Here is a 22,385-nt window from a genome sequence, read left to right as displayed (position 1 = left end):
ATTTATTTCACCGTGCAGCGGTGAGCTGGGGTAGCATTGTAATCACAGGGTGGAGGCCAGGCTTACTCATTAGCTCTCAACTACGTTAGTGCTTGAATACATCTGCGCACCTGCATCTGAGACAGCTATTCAGATAGAAGAAATTCCTTGCGGTGTTCATGGGACAGTGGCCATACTGCTACTTTGCAAAGGCACAGCTATGCAGGATTTTGTGCTGGCCAGCCTTCATATCCACAGTGCGGCTGCTGCTGAGGGAGTCACTGGACACTGATAATTTGAATAAAGGTCCCAAAAGCCCTGAATCAAGGAATTATCCCTCCCCCACTGACCCCTGGTTAATAAACTACTTAAACATGCATGGAGTTAAACAAGTGGTGAAATGTCTTCCTGATTAGAGATTGGCTACAATCATATATCTAAGTGCCTTTTTGAATCAGAGCCTAATTCAGGAACTGAAAAGGTATTTTGGAGTGTAGTGCTGTGGTTTCATGATAAACAGTTTGGCAGCAATATCATCCTTTTCCCTGTCCCTCGTTTCTTTTTGATCTCTCTGTTGTGTCACCTGCATTAATTCAGTAACATTATTCATGTGGCCAGGCTCTCAACTTGATCAGAGAACTGACTTTTGACTTTAAAATAATTTAAGATTCTTTTTTTAATGGGTAAGCTTACCAACTAATTCCCAGCCTGGCCCCATAAACATATATAGGCTGGAAGAATGGAAACAGGACCATGCTCCAGAGAACAGAGGTTGCTTGAGCTTGTCATCATCAAAGACTTTGTATAGTGAAACCATGACCCAAGGCCCTTTCTGAATCTAGGCTTAATTTAAGCAGGAGCTCCTAGAAGATCCCAAAAAGATAGCTGTTATTCTGAAAAATCTTGACTCTACTTACTGTGCTTAATTTTTTTTTGTATAAATAGAATTATTTTTGTATGTGCACATATTCCCAACTGCTGCTGTTTAAAACTTAAGACATCAAACTTTATTTCACTTTAAAGTGTCATTTTCAAAATTTCAACTACGCATGGACTTCTTCATAGACTAACTCTCTAGCGTATATATATTCAATAGTTTTGCAATTAGAAAAACAGAAAGAAAGAAGTCAAAGACATGGAACCAGCCTACTGCACAGGAGAATTTCTGTATCATCAAATAAACAGGTATAAATGATAGGACATTGACATATTACTGGTTTAGATTTGTAAATTACATCTTACAGTACAGTTGTACATTCAGAATCTGCAAGCCTCAGAATTTTGCTTGCAGAAAATGTTATGAGCTCAAGAGCTGGTTTGCTTAGCAGCTCTCAGCACATACCTCCAAATAATTAAATTAATATGCCTTATCCTAAATCAAGATATTAATCCAATTACATCAGTTGGTTCAGCTCTGGTCATGTCTATATATAGCCTGATTACGCTCAAGTTAGCAGAAATTAGATGTTTGCTGTATAAAACAGATAAGGAACACAGTATTCATAACTACAGAAACTCTAACAAAAGTGACAGCTCTCATCATGCCTCAGAATCCTAGCATCATCAAGGACATTTAATATTTAATATTTAATATTCTTTCTTAGTGCATTCAGAAAGCCATAGAAAGCATGAATCACTCCTTTGGCATTGGCTGGAAAACTTTGTCAATTTCCAGCAAATAATTAAGAAGAATTCAAATAAGTATGACAAAGGAGATTTTATGTCTAGTCATGATTTTTCAGTAGTCTAATCAAATATAGTTTTATTACATAGCTATGTTTTGAATGCAAACCCCAGCCTGTGTTTTAAGATGTCTTGTCACAACTTTCTCACCCCTGCACCCAGGATCTCTTTGTGCTATATATGGTTTGGCACAAAATCAAAACTCTCACCTTTTGGAAATCAAAATTTGAATTGAAATAAGGTAGTTAACTCTTCTCATCCACAGGACTTCAGTGTTCCTGCATCAGATTGGGTCTTGTAAAGAGCAAGAGAGAAAACAAGCAAAGAGCAAACTCTGAAACCTTAACAAAATCTAACTGTTGTACTCTCATTTAATTGATGGAGACTCTGTACTGCTCCAGACACCAAGCAAACCTTTACAGCACTTCACCAGGGTAAAATGGGTTCATTATAACTTCATTTAACACATGGGCATGCACAGCACAGGGCAGTGTTGGCCTTTGCTGCTGGATGGTGTAAGAGCAGTAGTGCAGCTTCTGCAAGACATTGGACAACCCAGAAATGGAGCACATGAGGCAGTGACAGCCAAAACCAGGTCTTTAAAGCCCACAATGGGACAGAGGAAGGCAGGTAAATGGAGCCTTTGCTACAGAACCCAGATACTCCTAATCCTCACTACTGACAAGAATGGTATGTGATGGAGTGTTTACGTACTTATACGTACATATGCATCAGAAACAAGTTCACAGCAATCATAATTTCATTTGATGGATGCGGCGTTTCCTGCATTCAAACTGCAGGTCATGTCCACCAGGGGTGCCTTGTGTCTGCCTGTGTTTCGCCACAGAGGCTGTGGAGTGGCAACGGGACAACAAAAGGGGGTGGAGGGGACAGACTCTCTTCTTCCTTCTTCTTGAGGGTGCCTAAGGAATAAATGCATTTACTCTGAAAGAGTACTTGAAAGGGTGGGCCAGACAGGCAGGGCTGAAGTCCCTGTATCCTGTGTTCCCAGCCAAGCTCATCCAAATTACCATCCAGAGAAAAAGTCAAATTAAATAGAGCTGTCCTCATACAGATCACCGTAGGCATGCTAAGCCTGTGGTGGGAAGGGTGGCCGTGGTGGTGGGGAAGGGAAAAAAGCACCTACAGAATGCCAGAAGCAGAAAGAGATACTTAGCGACCTTGGCTTGTACACTCACAGACAAGGTGAATTGTGTCCCTATATCCCTTTCTGATCAGGGCCATACTTTGAAGCCAGACCCTATAAAACTACCATTCCTTCAGCTACTGACTGCTGCAAAGATGAGGCCAAGCTTCTGGCCAGTGTGGGCAAGATTTCAGCCTGCTCAACCACAGCAATAGTGAAGATCTAATACCTGCTTTCACTTGAGGCATGCCTAGCTCTTGCTCTTATTCCCTGCCTAGTGCTTAAATGCTGCTTAACCCAAATTAAATTAAAAGCTGCCATAGGGCAAAAAATCCTATCTGTGTTTCTAATTTCACACTAAATCCTGTGTCCTTCCTTCAGGGTTTTCAATAAAGGAACTGTATTTTAACAACTTTGCACATGCTAGAGGAGAAAACAAGGATGTGACCAAAATAGATCTGATTCTAAAGGCACAAGCTCACAGGGCAAAGCCTGAGCTCCCTGGGGCAGACCAGGCTGACACGCATACTCATGGGCATAATGTTGTTTCTACTTACTCCAGAAACCTGAAGCTCAGCTAAGGAACGAAGGGCAGGGTGTCTTGAATTTTGAACTCCTTTTGCCCTGAAGACCAAAGATGGTGCTCCTGCCTCACTGATCAATTTGAAATGATTCTCTAGAGGCCTTGTTAATAACACTTGAAAAATACATGAAATTATGTCTATTACATTCCTTCCCTTCATTAGGCATCAGTTCAGGGTTTCAGCAGAAAAGCATCCCTGCTCAGATGCACAGAAGTCACTCTTTGAGGCTGCCTTAAAAGACATAAAATAACTAAATTTAACCAAGTGAACGGAAAATAAAAAGGATAAAGTTTTGGCCCGCATTGCTGAGTATATGCTAGTAACACTACACAGTGCAGTTGTGAGCAGCACGCCCTCCTTCTGAACTAGCCCACCTAGGAAGTGCTAGTATTATCCCAACAGTGACTATTAGTGTTAGACATGGGCTAATTAAAAACCTGTGCAGCTGGGGTCTAGTCAACATTAATAATTAGTCTTAGCTGTTTCCACCACCTTTCACCCTCCACCTCCAACTCCTTTCTTTGTCTTAAAGAAAAAAAAAAAAAATCTCTCTGCATGTATGTAATTACAGGAGACATAATGCATTTTTAATGTGGCCACATCAGACAGAAAGTTCGGGTTAACTGCTTACCAGTGTAGAGGCATTGGGTAATGAGAGAGTTTCCAAGAGTGCCAACTAAAGTGGCTAAATAATACCAGCTATTTGGAAAAGCACAGAAACTGGGAGGGATGATGGGTCTGTATCTATCACTGAGACAGGCAACTGTGGACAACCTGTAGGAATTATTCCAGGAACAATTAACTTGCGACAATAAGGTTGTGCATTTTCTTTGATCCACGAATGTAATTATGTTCAGATGCAATTACAGAAGTCAGAAGTCTCCAGAGGATAGGCAGAGAAGAAACAGGTACAGATAACAGCATGAGACAAAGCACCCCAAATAAAGGCCTTTACCAAGCACTTTTCCTACAGAAACAACACAGTGTTCACAGTAAAATGGAAAAAATCCCCACACATGTCCTGTGATTTCAAGGAATATCACACAAGTCAGGCCAGAAGTGCTGGCGTGCTGAACAATGATCTATCATTACAGATACGTATCTGTCAAGCTGGTATCTGCATACATATGCTAAAAAAAATGCCTTTCAGATTTCATTTTCAAGTTATTCTGGACAACATCTTATGCTGCATGCAAATATAGATACATAGCCAGAATCCCTGAAATGAAGGCTTAGAACAGCAGAAAAATACAGTGTGACTTGAACAAGTAATAAATTTACGGATTAAAGTCGCAGAAATTAATTCAGACCTGCTCCCTCAGCACGATGCCTTTGTGCAGTCTCAACCCAAGTCACATTTTGGTTTTTTTCCCCTCCTCAGGGGGTTCCCTTTTTTGTACTCCTTGATACAGTGCCCAAAATATAAAAATTCTAAAAAGGCAGCAAGGAGCTGTCCTAAAGCTGAAGAGCCAGAAGCTTCTCCCACGCAATACAGATGTGCCTCACAGATTTTGGGGATCTGCCGAAGAAACGCAAGACTTCCTAATAGGCCAGAGGGGAGGACCCTGGTCTGCAGCCAGAACCAAAGGATTAGCACGAAATTTGGTACACACAACATTAAGGCTTTGTTGTCCCAGATCGCTTGTATATTGCTGAACAAGAGCTGCAAGAGGGTTGTCACAACACCTACCATTCAGGTTGTGTCTCCTGACTTCACCCTTCTGACTGTGAGCCCTTCATAGTAGCTTCTGGCTGATGTGGAGCTACTGTTTCTTCTTCCCAGCAGTTGGACATGATGGGGATTAGGGTAAAGATCACTGCAGTCCTGCCTTTGAAGGTGACTTTCTCTGGTTTGAGTGGCCACAGTTAACTATAACCTTTTCAGCTACCCTTGCCCATGGACTATTTCCTTACTGCAGACAGGCTTTTTAATATCGCTGGAGGTAACTGTACTCAGATGACACAGAGAAATCCTTTGGTAATTATTTGGGCTAATCCTGTTAGGGAAGAAAGGCTTTCAATTGCTAAAGCAACAAAAAAACCTTTCAGAGAAGGAACCCACCACTTCAAATTAAATCAATGCCCCCTTCTAGCCCCGGATAACCCAATTATTATTGTACATCAGAAAAGCTGTGTTAACTGAAATAAAAAACTGTTTAACATTTTAAGAAGTTTTATTCTAAAATTTAAAAAAATATATTTGAAATGCTTACAAATTCAAAAGACACCACTGCTTTCTTGCACACATTTGATTTGCACTTTACTAGTCCACAGTCCTACTTGTGTATTTGCCAAGAGACAGATTTTTACAGAATGTGCATAGTTTTATAAGGATTTTGCTAAGCTTCAAATTTATGCTACAAGAGAGGATAAAATTTATGTTCCCAAAATTTGCTGTTATTTTAATGCTGTTGTAACATGACAGTGGTAGAGTTAACTCTTTCATGTGATGATCAGAAATTCAGCTAGAGTGTTTAAAATGACAATAACCTGATTTATTGAGCAATAAGAGAAATTATTCCTCTATGGACACCAGCCAAACAAGTAATCTTTTAGTAAGGCATGTGCAGTTACTGCATTTCTTTTATGAGAAAAAAAAAAAAAAAGCGCTAGTTGAAAAAAATATGCCTAGGCACCTAAAATGAGCCTGACTTGGTATATAGGCACAGACAACTATGTGGCCTTAGGCACCTCAGTTCCCTTCACACACCTGCATCTGCTCATGGCTCAAGGTTCTCCTCCATTATTAATCATAGAAGATGCTGGATGAACCAGGACTGTTCTTCAGATCCTTTTACGATGGTAGACTTTGCCCAAGATGTTAACAGCAGATTTTGGGTTTATTTTAAAATAACTTGACATGGCTACCCCTCTTCTACCCCTTGGGAGTTTTCCTTCTCTTGAGAGCACATTTTCAATGCCGGCACTGTAGGCTGGTTTAGAGAGAACTTCCAAGATCCTCTTGTTGAAGTAAGTCTCCAGCTTTGCAGAAAATGAAACATTTTCTACACTAGAGAGATGAATGTCACTGAAGATTTTTTCTAAGACTGTGGACAGAGGAAAGACACGGTGAACATTATCTCTTCACCAGTAAATAGTAGGTGCATTTATTCAATGGTGGTTTAATGCTTCCCTTCCTTTCTATTTTTTTTTTTTTTTGACCTCCTTATACTTTTGAGGAAGTGTTGATGATTTAGGAGATGGGCAGAACTGGAGACAACTTCCCCTGCTCCATCTTAGTCATCTCCAACATGCTAGCTGGCTGCCTGGCTCCCCACTCAGCACATGAGTGTGCAACAACCCTTGGTAATAGTTTGGACTAATTTTTGTAGGAAGTATGTTTAGTTTTGAGGCATCAGGTCCCTCTAGGCAGCCACTTTGGTGCCTACACATGAAGTTCAGGGTTCATGAGTTGTTCCCTCAGGAGTCAAGTGTTCATCTGGGATTCCCAGCCTGCAACCCACATTCATACTAGTCTTCAGGGATGTGCTCTGGGTTGCCCAGGAGATCATTCCTTTGATCGGTGTCTTGCTAACATTCAATTGCTGGACTGTCTATTTGAGCATTCAAGACCGTGTCCTTGTGATTGTTATTCCTATGATACATTTCTGCATTTGCAGATGTACAGCTTCCCTCATGTGAAGGATTTAGAAAAATGTAAGCTGGATTGCATGTATGTTAGAGACTGGAAATCAGAAAGGCAGTGTTTGATGCCTGATCAGCAGCACTGAGTTGTGTTCACCCTGAGCAGGAGTGTGAAAACACAGGAGAGAGATGCAGTTGCTTTGTGGGATCTGTCTCCTTCAGTTATTTAGCAAATACAAGTAACTGCAAGACTTCTTTGCAGCCTCTCAGATAACAAAAATGTAGTGAAATATTTTCATAAGTGGAGGGAAATATTTTCCTAAGTGGTGAGAGAATGTGGGAATATATATTAAAAACTACAGTCATCTCAGAAACACATTGCTGCTGTCAGTGATTAATGCATAATTTATAAAACTAAAACAACTAACTTTGAGCCTGTCTTCTTTTGTACAGCTGTCTCTCTAGCTGAGATCAAACACATCGTTTAATGGATCAATCCCTTTCCCCTTCCACACAACCATTCCTATTTAAACATCTACATTTTCTCATAGTAACACTATGCATCATGTCTGAAATTGACATGATCATGGAAATTCCCAAAGGAGCCTGGAGCACAGCTCAAGTTGCTCTTGCTGCGCAGGAAATGCAACCATTCTTACTCATCCTTCCTCTATAATGAAGAGTAGGATTCATTGCCTTGCTGTGCTGAAGAGGAAATTGCTGCATAATCTCCTTTCACAGCTAGACAATCCCCTCTTTCCAAAGCAGGCTAAGCATGCAAATTCTCCAGACATATTTGATGAATTTCTAATCACTGTGGGTGAAATGACAGGACAAAGGTGAGTGTCAGTGACAGATAACAGAAGCCTTGTGCTGGGTCCCTGCTGAAGCCACTGTTTTCCTTTTATGTTCACCCACGTATTAATTGTGGGTGATACATACTAATTGTATATGCTCTGGGACAAATAAACCATAATGAGGTCAAACTGTGGCCAGTGTTAAGGTCAGTTAGAAGTCTTGAAAAGACTAACTCACGCATCTTTCTCAGCACTTCACATGGGCTGCAAAATGACACCCCCAAGGTCTCTCAGTTTATGATCTTACATCACCAGCACAGTGAAAGAAGTGCCTTCTGCCAGTCAGGATGCTCCCCTCCATCTCTTGATCTAAGAGAGGGACCTCTGCAGGCTTCGAGGAGCAGGCTAAGTTATGCCTCCCCAGCCTGCTGGGTGATTGCATGGTCCCATGTGGTTAAATTTTCCTGTATGGAGAATAGACACATTTATTTTTTCCATGTGGGAACAGAAGAGAAAAAAAAAAAATCTTACCTGCCATTGAGAAACACTTATCTGCCTAGGCCCCCTTCAGGATAAGTTATTAAGGAAATTTTGAGAAAAGATCTGATAGTTGCATGGATTATAGGAACATGCATTCCTTTGCTACACTAACAAAACCAAATGCTTCTTATGCAAGGGCTAGTAAGCTCTAGTGTATAAATCAAGCATTAATCACAAGAGGGCAAGGATGACATTTTCTAGCTAATAAAACAAGTCCACAGTTTTCCATGAAGACTGTTTTTGTACCTTCCTCTCCCTTTTTGGCCTTGCCCACAGTTTGAGACTGTAATCAGTAAAGCACTGACATATTCTGGTGCTCTGTATTCCCACATCAGTCATGTGTGACACTATTCAAGGCGTCTGAAATGGCATGTGACTCCAGTCACAATATTTGATTATGTGGCTTGCTGCTGCAATTGTTTCTAGTTGATTTAGATAAGGGATGAGGAGAAGCAGCAGACTGAGAGAAGATTACACTCCACTTCATGGCTTAGGGTTTAATCATCTCTTGTCCCTGACTGCCCCGGGTCTGTAAGGTGTGAGAGGCCCCCTTCTAAAGTCATGGGGTGCTGCTGGCCTCATGGTGAGGAACCTGATCCAAGGCATGACAGGGTGTTTTTTTTGCTATGGGAGAACAGGAGGGAGATGGAGCCAACAACTAAACAAGATTACAAAAGAGACAAGACTCCCTATAGGTCTAACGAGAGAAAAAACTAGGAGTCAGAAAGGTTGAGTTACCTCTCATGGTTACGGCTTAGGAGGAAACTCATTTAGCAGGGGCATCATCTTTCTGTTGTGTCTTTCCTCCACCAGTCCCTGAGGCACCAATTGCTGCCTGATGCCTGAGACAGGACGCAGGGCTTGGCAGACACTGGGGCTGGCCAGCCTGCCCACTATTGCATGTCTCTGGCTTGTCTGTTCCCCAACACCTGTGAGCATGAGCTGGCAGCAGAAATTCTGCCCTGCAGCAAACACTGTTTTCCAGAAGGTGAGTCTCCCTTTCTTCCTTGGCCAGGTAGAGGAGGTACAGCAGCATGACTGCTTCTCAAGTGGTCAGTGTGACTGACTGACAGCTGGGACTCTTGTTAAAGAGCCAGTGATATTTCAATTTTGACAGGTGTTATTGTGCACAGAGACTGTGCTGAAAAGTAACTGGAATTACTAATTTCTGCAGAGCTACTGAAGGCCAAGACACAATCATGACTATGGCTGAGGGAGAAACAGCCCTCAGCGATCAGAAAAGTATGCAGAGCTCCTTAAAGACTCACTGGACCCTTATTGGTTGGTGTTTCTTATAAATGATGTAATATACTTCGTTACACTGAAAATTTCCTGTGATAACAGAAGGGGAGATGCCAAGAATATGGCAGTGTTTAAGAACTGAGTGGTGAGATCTGGTTGAGACAAAGGCTCAGCAGAAATGCTATGCTCTCCTCTCCTTTGTGCTTAGACTACCCTTTCCTGCACTACACCACCCCGTTAACACTAGGATAGAGTAGATGAACTTGAGAGTAGCAAGACTGAACACATGATAACCAATTCTCTGCTTGCATCCCATTTGAAAGGGTTAGATGATGCCCAGCTTTTTTTAAGAATTCTTTTTTCCTTAACCAAGTTTCAAAATTTTCTGCAATCTTATGCCAGTTGATCAACTATAGCTAATGTGTCTACTAGAACTACCCAGTCCACATCTTGGTCTGCAAATTTGATAATAGTATATTTGGCTCACTCTTTTTGATTATTTTTTCTCCATCCAGAGAAAATTCTCCATCCAGTATTTCATACATGATGCTTTTGGGTTGTTGTGAATGGCAATCTCATATTTTACAAGATATTTACAGTAATAAAAGCTATTCCTCAGGATGAAACATCACCCAGAGAAACAGATTCTTACTGAATTAAAAGGAAAAATATCCTCCCTGTACCCAGCCTTCCTTACAGTCCATCTGCTAAGAATGCCCATGTGTTTATAAAATTCATTTACACATTTAAATTGAAAAGTTCTATTTGCTCAGCCTGCCTATAACTGTGCTTTCTTGCTGGGGCGAATATTAGGTCTCTGATGCATTCATATTATCCAGTGAACATATAATTGCAAATGCAATTCACATCCAATTATCTGGAGTTTTACTGTGTATTATCTGCACATAACTCAAGCAGTAAGTACAATATATCGGCTCTCCAGGTGTCCATTTGGCTGGAAGAATTAGTAAGTTGCTGGCACTTAGCTCCTGTCCTCTAAGTGTAATTGACTCATGGCATTGCTGCCAACATGAGAAGTCACTTATACTGGTGCAGGATATCAACATTGTGGGGAAGATACCAAGAATCCTCTGCACCTGACAGAAACATACACCTGGACAGGTTAGGGTAAGCAGTCCCTAGGCCATGCCTAATTTCCTCTCCCCTGCCTCAAGGAAGGCATTTTACTGATGCACAGCACAAATGTGCTGGTTGAACACACGTGGAGAGGATTTCAGACTTGTGTTACCTCCCATGAAGCTTGGGATTGATCTGCTGCTCTTAGGGATCACAGCTACATTGGCTCTGCTGGTCTACCCAAAAAGATGCAGAATCCATATTCACAGCATTCCTTACCTAGACCTATCTTAACTTCTCCTCCTGCCACAGCGACAGATATATAAAGGAGTTACAAGCATCTACTCTGCTGATGTAGCTTGCCTAGTAACCAGAGGCAGCATCTGATTCAGAGCTCATCACACCAGAGAAACGAAACACCAGTTCTGCATCATGACAGACAGACATGCATTTGAATGAGCTGCATTGCTGCTCAAGGCAATTATTCATCCTTCCTGCAAAATTAGTGTTTAAGATTATTCTGGCCTCTCACAGACATACTGTTATCCTACTGTCTGTCAAGTATTAGTTGCCATTATAGCAGCTAATGGGTTTTGTGTAGATCATTAAAATATTGAAGAACTATGCATAGCCTGCAGCTTGTTTTAAGCAAAAGATTTCCCCAGTGGGAAATGGAAGGAAAGAGCTGTTCCAGGGAAACAATAAAAGTCATACTAACAGTATAAAAAGTATAGTGCAAGATTGGACTCCAATCCTATTTCACTGTGTGTCCTGTGGAGTCAGTGGAATCACTCCATGTTTGCATTGCTTTAAAAACCATAAAATATTAAAGAATTAAAAACAATCAATGTTAGTTTTGTACTTTCTTAGAATGGAAAAAGGCAGGGGATGTGTGGCATTTAATCAGGTGAAAATACCAGACATTTAAACATACTGTTCTCTCAGAACAATAACTAAATTGAACTAATGCCCCATGGCATTGGATGACAGTGCTTAAAAGCATACAACAGAATTTTAGCTACAACTGAAAGAACATCCTCAGTTACTATATATAAAAACATAGACATTTTAAATAAAAACATAGACATTTTAAACAAATAAAAGCATCACATGAGATGAGCTCACTTCTAATCTGAGAAGACTAGAAGAAATTTTCTGTCCCTGACAATTTGAGCCATGAGTGGCAGCAGTAGATCTAATAGGTAGCTTTCTACAATGTAGATAGCTGCGGCTTTCACACCTAGATATCTGCCTGCAAAACAGACATTATTGAAAAAATGCCCTCATATTTCTTCCCTGGAGTATGCCTTATCTTTTTCTTTTAAAATCCAACCACTGCAGTAATATTCCTTATCAAACCTGCTGACATTTTGGAAAGCTCATCTAAATACCTGTCAGATGCTTGACTGTGTTATTAAGAATCATGTTTCAGATCATTGTGAATATTACCAGAAAAATATCGGTAATAAAATTCAGATTCCACTTTACAAACCTCAGAAAAATAATGACTGTATTCACTTCTGAAGGTCTATTACCACCCCATGTATAAATGCTAAACTTTAAGATAAGCTCAGTGGCACATGGTGTTTGTAAAAGCTTCAGGCTGCAGAGTTGTGTCCAGTCAAATCCCTCCTGACTCAACATCAACTCTGAACATTTATAGCACTGGAGCAGAGAGCTTTTCTGTGCTGAATAAACAAAAGAGAAACAAATGAACAAACAAAAAAGCCAAATGCTCAGAGCTGGAAAAGCAGTTGTCTCCTCTGTTGACTTGGGTCTGGACTGTAGTAGGTGTTGTCTCATCTTTCTGCTCAAGAGCAGTGGCTGTGGTTGTTAAAACCAGGAGGGCTGTGGTGTAACACCAGCTGTGTCAGGAAGTCTGGGATGGGATGGGATAGTCAGCCTGACCACTCAGATGTGCCTACACGACTCAGTAGCAGAGGGGACAGACAGATCAGGCTCTCAATCCAAGGACAAGTGTCATGGTTACATCTACGTCACATACCACTTCACTGTGGCTCTGCCCTTCATTAGAAATAATTTGCATGTGTGCCTTTTCCAGTTCCCAGTGTCTAAATTGTGGGAAGGCTGTCTATTAGCCCAGCTAGGCAGTGTTTTTATGGCTTTATGATTAATTCCCTCTGGTATGCTATAAAGGCACCTGGGAGTGTCTGGGGTTTGCAACCTCTGTTGGATGATGTGGGAGGACTGCTTAGAGTAAAGGGAGACAAGCTGGTAGGGTGGTACCCATACTGTCTTCTGGGAAAGGTCTCAATGCACTTAGTCCTTCATATTGTGCTTAGGTATCTTGAAAAGCAGTAGTTGACATGAGTCAGAATGACACAAGAAAGACTATTAATGATGAACTGGGCAAACACTGATTCAGAACTCCAGCTCACTCTTCAGCCTCACTCCACTTAGCATCCTAGGTTCAGCCTCTACGTAATCCATCATAAATTAGAAATGCCCCACGCTATTTTAGCTTGCAACAAGATTGATACAGTTTGGAAACTGGAGGGCTGTGAAAAGTTCCCTCCCTTGTAAAAAGCAGATCCCTGTAGAAGGGAAGATTTTGAATTATTTTGCCAAAAAATCTCAGACAGCTGGATGCTGTGATTAATACAAATAACTAATAAGGCCTATGAGATCTGTATATCCATAACGAAGTTGAAGTGACTAGCATGAAGAGTGGGAAGTCAGGAGAAGAAAATCTTGTGAAGAAATGAAAGAGCCTTTATATACATATATATTCACTGAAAGAAAACACTGACATCCATCAGACACGACTCATGAATGAAAATTGCTCCAGGGCACAGTTTTCTTTTCAAAAAAACCAGAGTGGGTGTCTTGTGATCCTTGCCATGCATTTCCATGTTACTGCAGTGCAACTCAAAATTACTGACTAGCTGACTACCAATAAATATTTAGGAAGATGCACACCTAGAATGAAGATCATACTGTAAAAGGCTGCTCTTTAATTGCTGCAGTAACTACAGTGATTCCTTCTCCTCTCTGTACAGGGAAGAATGTCGGGAACAGCAGAAACCATTAGGAACCTGTGGGAACATTTTGATAACAAAAGCCACAGGAGATACAACTTTCCTACTTTTCATCCAATTAGGAGAGGTTACCAAAAGGCAATTAGAAGAGATGTGGACATGAAACATGGGATAGTTATTTCTTCCCAAGGGTTTACCTTGGCTCCCATTGCATTGTTAGAATACTGTTAGAATAGGAATGTGAAAGAAAAGTACTGCTTTTAATTTACCTGGTAGGAACTGCTATATTGAGTCTCAGCTATAGCGTGACACTGTTTGTGGAGAAGTTAATGAGGGGACACAGTGAAGGCTTTTCAAAGACATGCATCTGTGAAAAGATCACATTTATGTATACAGTATGTATACAAAAGCTTATGGCTTTTGAAATGTAACTTCTGTCATGCAGTTTGCATTTTTTAAGAAGTAAAAAGTAATTTATCAAGGGGTTATTCTCAAGCAAATGTAAACTTATTCAAAGCCATACACTTTACAAGTTATTCTGAAGGCAACAGTGTACTTTTCTGTTCATCTATTATCTACTGCTGTGTGATTCTCTGCTCTCATCTTCTAGAAACAGATCCAATCAAATTCTGAGACACTTCCAGTTCCTAAAGTTGTAGGGACTCCCTTGATTCCTGCTCAGGAATCAAAAGAGCCTAGGAGACTGGGCAGATAACTCAGAAGGGTTTCTTCCCTTTCCTTATTGCTCTCCAAGAAACTTTGTTCCTTCTCCCTAGACAACAGCATCTGCCTTTTGTGGTTGACCAGAATTGCCTGAGTTGGAAGCTCAGCATGAAAACAAAGCATTGGACTCAGTCTCTTGACTTCTTTATATTTCATTAATTTTGTGTTTCTGCTTCGTCACAGACTTCTACTGCCAGACCATGAACTTGAAACAACCCTTCATAGATCAGGGTCCTGTTATGCCACAGTGTCTCTGTTTACAGCCGATGCAGCCTAAGACCTCCCCTGGGAGAATGTAGAACAGCAAGCCCAGAACACACCATCTAAGAAGCACAGCTGTGTGTGTGCCTCTGTGTCAAAGGGAGACCAGCAAAACTCCAGGCATGCTAGGGTAATTCAACTGTGGAAACTCAAATTCCCTTTGGGACTCTCCTCTTTGTTGGACCTTTCCCACCGAAGCTGAAACAGCAGAAACTCCCCTCCAAAAACAAGAAAGTGGGCTGCAAACATGTCTTTCTCAGGACAGAAGTGCCTCCTGAAGAGCACAAAGGTCCCTGAATTAATAGTCTCTCCTGGGGTTAACACAACAGGGTGACTCAGGACAAAGTCTCTTTGGGGGTAGATAGGTATTTTTGGGACAGTAGGTGGAATATAAGGAAATAAACAGAATTCCTGGGCTATAGGGGTAAATTGGGAATTGTCTATTGTATTAAAATACAAATATTATTCTGTACCCATGCACCCATTCATCATTTTTGTCTGTTGTGAGTATCTTTTTTTCACACTTGCTCTGAGATCTTTGGCTCATTTGTGCTTTCCTATAAAGCACTGACATTCTTGATTTCAGCATGGTTAATGACATATCTTGATTCACCAGAGTTCCTGAAATAGATGTATGCTTCTGTCAAGGTCACATATTCCATGTTGTTCACAGATCTCTGCCTAGCTAGTATACTGCCTGTCATGTACCGTCATTCAGTACAAACGACCTTGATGCCTCAAAAATTACACAGGAGTGGGAAGATTTTGAGATGGTTGATCCAATACCACAAAGTATGTTCATAATTGTCACCCAGAAAGGGTATAGTCAGCAGGAACAGGAGTCTGTGAGCAGCTGTTTTTGTCACAGAGACAGCACCAAGGACTTATTTCCATGGAAGACGCAGTGGCCAAAACACAAAGGTCAGACCACCAACACATCCCTGTGCTACAAGCTCACATCCCCTAGTATAGCATAGACTATTCAGGCAAACCAGAAGGATGCTGGTTTTGGTCTCAGGTGGGCACATACTACATGTCACTTCAGCACAGTGGGACAAAGAAGTCAGAAAGGCATAAACTAATGCTGTTAGAAAAGGTTTTGCCATGATTAGACCCTCTGAAAGACCCGCAAAGAAACCAGGCCTTACCAGCAGCCCCTTGAAGTCAAATTCCCATATGACTTACAGGGTCTCAGAAATGGAGGTCCTGACATACTCAGGGATCCCAAGGAAAGCTAGCGATGTCGCATGCAGTCTCCCATCTCTAAGACCCACCTAAGGCAGCAGTTAACAGCTTTTGGTGAGCTACCCTGTCGTGAGGGTGTCCTCCACTCCACCAGTGAGGACACATTCAGTTTTTTTAAAAATTTAACTCCTGATTCCTTTCGGTGAATGATGGGAAGAGTTTCTGTTAGGACCTAGGAGGGAAGGAGATGATCCACAACATGTTAAAGGCAATGGGAGGTGGGTCTGTGAAATTCTTTCAGAAGTATAACAAGCAACAGAAACATCTGAAGTAGTTTTTATGACTTGTATGCCAGCAGAGTAGACTGTCACATTCGGTAGTGCTTTTCATGGTGTAACCCACGACCTCAGGAAAGAACAGTCTGAAATAAACAGATCCAAACCATTCCCTTCACACTTATACATATACACTTTATAAACCTATATATGTATTTGTATTTATACATAAAACACTATTGCCTCATCATATAAAAATGCTGAGGCAAGTGCTAGCCTTATAGATTTATTCTTACATGCGCAAATATACACATAGCTAAAGCTAATGTCCTTAAAACCTTCCACTCCGTCAGCTGTATTTAAACTATATACTGTTGCACTTGTTTCTTTGTAACTTTGTTTCTTTGTCAGCTTCTTCCAATTTGAATACTGTTTATACCCATCATTGTCTTTCACCTCTTTGATCTCCTTGAAGGAAAAAAAAAGAAACCCCAGCACAGAAGAGAATTGACTCTATACTAGTGGTGTTATCTCTGAAGTCTGACTTGTACAGACTTCTCAGTGTTGCTGCTTAATGCAGCTCAGGTCCTCAGTGCCAACCCAAGCTCTCCTTCAGAGCAAGGCTGGGGGACCAGGAGTGCAACTACAGAAAACCCTGCAAGATTAAGTGGTTTGGAAGCAGAAATTTAATGTCACACCAGCCTTAGACTGGGAGTCACACAAAAGACTGAAAGCTCTGTCTCTGGGAAATGTTATCTATTCACATGAGTTTGCTCTATCTGTGAAATTTAAACACAGGAAACAGGGTTTGTCACACCAGATCAAATTGTAAGGGTGCTGAGATTACCACTGTATTGCCTACTGTGATTAGTGTCTACTGTGCAGAAAGAAACTAGAAAATACTGCACACTGTGCTAGGTTTTAACAGAGGATTGACACATGTCTTCATCTCTGCTCTTTCAGTAGGATTTCAGTAACCAGGAGGCTTAAACTTATTTTACGTTAAACAAGAACTAGCTATCTGATCCTGGCCTTGCTTACTCACTGATTCCTTAGAACAAAGCAAAGTGTTTTCTCCAGAGATGACTATTCAGAAAATTAAAACCACTGAAATAATAAAGTAAAATGCATGAGATGGTATAGAGTTTTCTTCTGACCCACTGTCCCACCAAGGCATCAGGTATATGGCTTTCCTGGAGAAGCAGCCTTTAAGTATGTGGAACGGATGAGTTAAATGCTAACAGTTGAAGATGTCAGACTAACTTATTACAAGAGCAGGAGTTTGGAGTCCTACTGTGCTAGCAAAACTGCAACCTGAGTAATTGCCTTCACCATCTGAATTCCTTTAGCTTTCTCAATTGGTTACAGTATTCTCCTCTTCCCTTCCTGCCCCAAGTGTCTCTGCCCTGTTACTAGACTCTCCTAAAACATTTATTCTCTTTCACAGAAAGATAGCTTCATTTCAGAAGTCCCTGAGCTGTTACCAGTGTGTTTAGGTTTTATGACAAAACAGTGGAGCATTTTTGAGATGAATGAAGTTGAACACATGTTCAACAGTTAGGTAGCATCCCCTGATTTCTTCTGATCCTTACTCTGTGCTGCAGCACTGTCCATCATAATATCATCTTCTTTGTCTCTCAGTTGTAGAGAGAATGTCAGAAATTACCATCTGTCCAATTCAGAATAAAATGAAGCCAAACAAAACAGAATTGATGCACAAACTCCATATGTACTATATTTCACTATACCGCAAGATATCTGGTCACCAAGTCACATTGTATCTTAAAAGAATTGCAATTCACATGAACCTCAGAAAGTATGAAAGATCACAGAGTGGAGTTTCACTCCTCATCTGCTTTTCTCGATTCCACGATTTTTGGCCACACATGGAAAACAAGCACATGCCTGTATTTATCTGTGCATGAGTACTATTAAAAAAAAAAAAATAAAGAAATCTAACCAAAACTCCAAACACCAATTAGCAGGACAACTTGAGTGGTCTAAGGACTTTTTATATATCAGGATGACCCTTTAAACAACTGCTTGAAATAGCAGCAAAATCAGAAGATGTTTAGAGGTTTTGATAAGTATCCCAAAGGCAGAAGAAACAGGTGCATAAAACCTATATCACAAGGGGCCTAAGCTTTCTGTCTTCCAGAAGTACTATTCAGTTTGGATGATTCTTAGACAAAATTCATGTCTTCTGAAAGTAGACTCCTGTCATGTACTACATAAGTACAGGGGAGGAGGACTACGTTCACCTTAGGAGATGAAGGAAAGCAGAAACTAGCAAAAACTTAACTTGCTTGTTAAGATTTTAGGACAAAGATGATTTACTGGACATTCTCCTTGCCTCATATATGTGAAAATGTTCCTTTTAAAAATACTTTATAAACCAATGACCCTAATACCATGTCACAGAAGGTTTTACTGCTCAGCAAGGAACATTTTTATTAAAGCAACTCATTATTGTACTTAAGAATATGTGACAAGCAAAAAGTCTTTGCATGCCTCCTTTCTACATGCTGTATCTGCTCTCCATTTAATATGACAGTTGGAATCTGTTACTGCACCATGAGAAGACAAAGTGCTCTGAAGGTGCCTTGCTGTGCCATTCATGGAGCTTACAAGTCAATAATTCCAGAGAGAGTAGTCCAAATTGACACATTTCTGCTCCAACTATTCTTTCTTTTTTAAATTTCTGCACAGGTTTTAGAAGCCATCATGAAAGTCTCTGGGAAAATGAGATTAAAGTCATCTATGGGACAGGTGGCCAACACTGGGTACTTCCCTCCAGCCAAAAGCTAAACAAACTTGCTATGTACAATTCTGAAAAAGAATCCACAAGCAAGGTGAGATCAACATCTTACCTGCTCTTCATCCATACTCCTGCCTCCAGCTGGGCATCATATCAACCTGCTAGATAGTGGTCAGGAGGATGTATGCTGCAGAGAATATGCTCCAAGCACATCCAGCGCCATGATTTCTGGCTCACCATCTCGCACAAGCAGACAAATCTGAACTGAGAATCCCAGTGTAAAACTGGCTTGAAACACTCAAGAGTACACAGAGTGCCCTGGCTCTTTGCTGGAGGAGGTGCCTCCTACAGACATTTTAGGGAGCAGTTCTTAGCAGGCAGCATAAACAAGGGCATGAAGGTAATGCTGCAAGGTGCAACAAAACAAATGTTTCTGTCTGTGATGAAGAGTCTGAAATATACTTCCACAGGCTCTGGCTCTGTCAAACTTCTTAATTTCCCACTGCTACAAATGCTCAGCATTTGATTCAGCTTAGCCATCCAAGCATGGGTTTCCAAACTGTTGTCCATAGAAACAGGTACCACATCACTCCTGGTCTGTACACCCATACCATGCCGAGAATGCTTCCCACACAACAGGATCTGTGGTCACTGTAAACAGCGTGTATCCCACCACTTCCTTTCTAGTCTCTTGCACCATACAAATGTTTCTGCAGAATACCTCCACGAGGAGGCTGTGTGCAGTACCGATAGCTTTAACCTAGGAAACCTGATTGCTTTTGAATTTCTTTCCAGGTATGTCGCAGCTTACAAACAAGAATGCAAATTTTGGGACAACTTTTCTAAAGAAAAGGAAGACTGACACATATATGCTATTTTTACCTATCAATGTCAAAAGTCAAGATTCCTTTAACAAGTCCCAGAAAAGTAAAAAGACCACCACATTTTCATTGTTTCATTTTGAATATAGAGTTGATTGAACACATAAAACCAAGGCACTAGGGTGACATCTCAGATTTTTTTCCACTGCAACTCCTGAGTAGAACAAGGCCACAGGATCATAAGGCACTTGTTTCAGAGCACTGCAGTCCTGGAAACACAGAAAGGAAAAATGTCCTCCATACCCAAATTGTTCTGATGTGCTTAAGAATGGCCTCTGCAGCCCTTGCCAGTGAGACCATACAGGGCTCCAATTGCTGTTGGTTTGCTCACTTGATTCAACAGGAAAAACTGTATCACAGGGAGATCCATCATCAAGGAAAATGAAAGTTGTAACTTAGGTTTCAATATTACACAGTACAATATCAACACATAAGGAACAATTCTAGGGTTGGAGTGGAAGAGAAGGTGGGAAGCATTTCTACCTGCCAGGGACATCATTAGCAATCAGTGCCATAAAGTCTTACACTATGAAACAGAACACAAAAGCATTAATTTCCCCCTCCTCCCTTGGATTACCAACTCCCCAGCCCAGTCATCAGTCCTTTATGCAGAACTGGGAATACATCACAGTCTTTCCCCTTCCCTTTACTTAAGAATGGAGGCCCACACTCTCAAAACAGGCTGGATTCTTAGGAATGTAGGTACATGTGCACATAAAAGGGTATAGGGACCTTCAGTTTTGAGATGTCCATTGTGGAGTGTTTTACAGAAATGGGCTTTTTTAAAACTTTTAGCTCCCTGAATATCTGTCTGTCACTGGAACTCCAAAAAAGCAAAGCATGACACGTCTGTTCACTTGTGAAAGCCTGGGGGAGAGAGCCTACTGAATCACTCTGCTGTTCTCAGGTCCTTCCAGTGTCTGGCCAACAGTGACAGTACTGGCATGTTCTCTGAAACATCTGCTATTGTCTGAGAAGTGGAAGGAAACAGTTTATTTTATCTCCTGTAGCTGTTACAAGATTGACAGTGACAAGTGGGAAATGGACATGTCCCACTGAAACTCAGAAAAGAAAAGCCCTAAGCAACTTCCGAATAAGTACGTGGACTCAATTCCCTCATCAGTCTGTGGTGTGAGTAGACATTCACAACTGTTAGCAATAAACATTGGTTCCCTCCTGCTTTGTTGTACCATTTCTATGCAGTATAGGCAGCAATATCCAACACTGCTCTCTCTTATTCATTACTTATTTTAGTGACTTGAATAGTCACATCAATGTAACTGAGAAAAGAACAGAAAGAAATGACTTTTAAATTCCTTCAGGAATTATTCCTGTCTACCCTGCTGCTATGCATTAGAGGAAAAAGAATGCCAAAAACATTAACTCTTCTCACCTTGCAAGAAGAAAGCTTTTCAGACTTTTAAAATTACCTATCAGATTTCTAAAATGCCTTCAACACACACTTAAAACACTAATCAGTCTAATAGCTGACAATAAAATCTACAAAAATAAACACTTTGTATCTCATATAAATTATGAAAAATATTTAGAATACTGTGTCCACAGATTTCGCTTTGACCATTCCCCCTTGTGCTGCTACAGTAGCTATTAGATGTAAGTTAAGGGCATCTATGTGTGGTTTGCTATAGAGCACACACCATCTTTTATAGCAACACTGGAACTGTCAGGGTGGACTGGACCACTGGTCTATCTCACCTGCCATCCCATTCCTGGCAGCTGGCAATACTGCTTTAGAAGATCAACTCCCTACCTCCTGCAACCCTGATGACTTTAATTGTGTTAAGTGTCTTTCCAGACTGCTCAAAACCAGGCTGGGTAGATGATGGATCTGGGTCTAGTAAGAGCTGGAACAATCTACCTGATGGTTCTGAAGTGTGAAAGTGCATAGGATTATGGCTGTAAAGCATGCTTCCCTAGGAAGAATCACTACAGAGGAAGAAAACAGTCACTTTCCTCGCTGCTACTCCCACAGCTCCCAGTGTGCTCCCAAGATGAGCAGAAAGACAACCTCTCTTCCCCAGGAAAATAAACCATTTCTGGTTCTCTGTCCCAGCTGAGGGAAAACACACAAAAAGATGCCATCACCTTCCTCATCCTCTTCCCAAGGGCAGTAGGGCACAGGAGAAAGATCCTGAGGAGCTGTAACATGCACCAGCTGGCACAAGGATGAAGGGAAATACACTGCAGCTGGGTATGGCTGGATCTGAGGGTGTTCCAGCTATCCTAAGCCCAGGGGCTGCGGAGGCAGAGGAGACAGTGTCTGAAGCCATACGTTGCCTGGAGAGGGCAGGGGAGGGAATTCCAGGTAGGAAACACTGGAGCTGTTTCCTCCTTTACCCTACGCAAACCTGTGCTTTGACCTTCCTGAAGGAAGGTGTTTAGCCCTCAACCCACAAAAGGCATGGATCTGAGAGTTATAACATATATAACAATAACTGCACACATAGTGCAGGAATCCTACCCAGTCACTCCCAATCCCATATTGTAGATTTAGATAGAAGCACATTTTTTTCAGAGTTAGGGATTGAGAGATGTACCTGAGGGTCCTGTCAGTAACAATTTAAACAACTTGTATATACTTACAGGAGGAAGTGTTTGTTCCTTCTGTTGAAGCTTGTATCCTAAGCATGGGTTCTGCAACACACAGA

The 22,385-nt window shown here is 41.2% G+C and overlaps 1 protein-coding gene across 13 annotated transcripts in view; it reads right to left on the bottom strand.

The window, feature by feature from the left end:
• The window catches only part of NRG1 (neuregulin 1), a 419,616-nt gene that overhangs the window by 115,629 nt on the left and 281,602 nt on the right, over positions 1-22,385 (bottom strand). For 8 of the 13 annotated variants that reach the window (XM_032997903.2, XM_032997900.2, XM_032997904.2 and 5 more), the window contains exon 5: positions 22,321-22,371. The exons of 2 other annotated variants lie outside the window; for them this stretch is intronic. In XM_032997903.2, coding sequence (XP_032853794.1) covers positions 22,321-22,371 — 51 coding nt within the window. Of the gene's footprint in view, positions 1-22,320; positions 22,372-22,385 lie in introns of those variants that run through there. 3 more of the 13 variants (XM_042787799.1, XM_042787801.1, XM_042787804.1) reach the window with 2 other exon arrangements.

This window comes from Tyto alba, unplaced genomic scaffold, assembly GCF_018691265.1.
Source record: "Tyto alba isolate M040663 unplaced genomic scaffold, T.alba_DEE_v4.0 Super-Scaffold_13, whole genome shotgun sequence".
Classification (NCBI taxonomy): Eukaryota; Metazoa; Chordata; class Aves; order Strigiformes; family Tytonidae; genus Tyto; species Tyto alba.
This window is presented reverse-complemented; position numbering and strand designations above follow the sequence as displayed.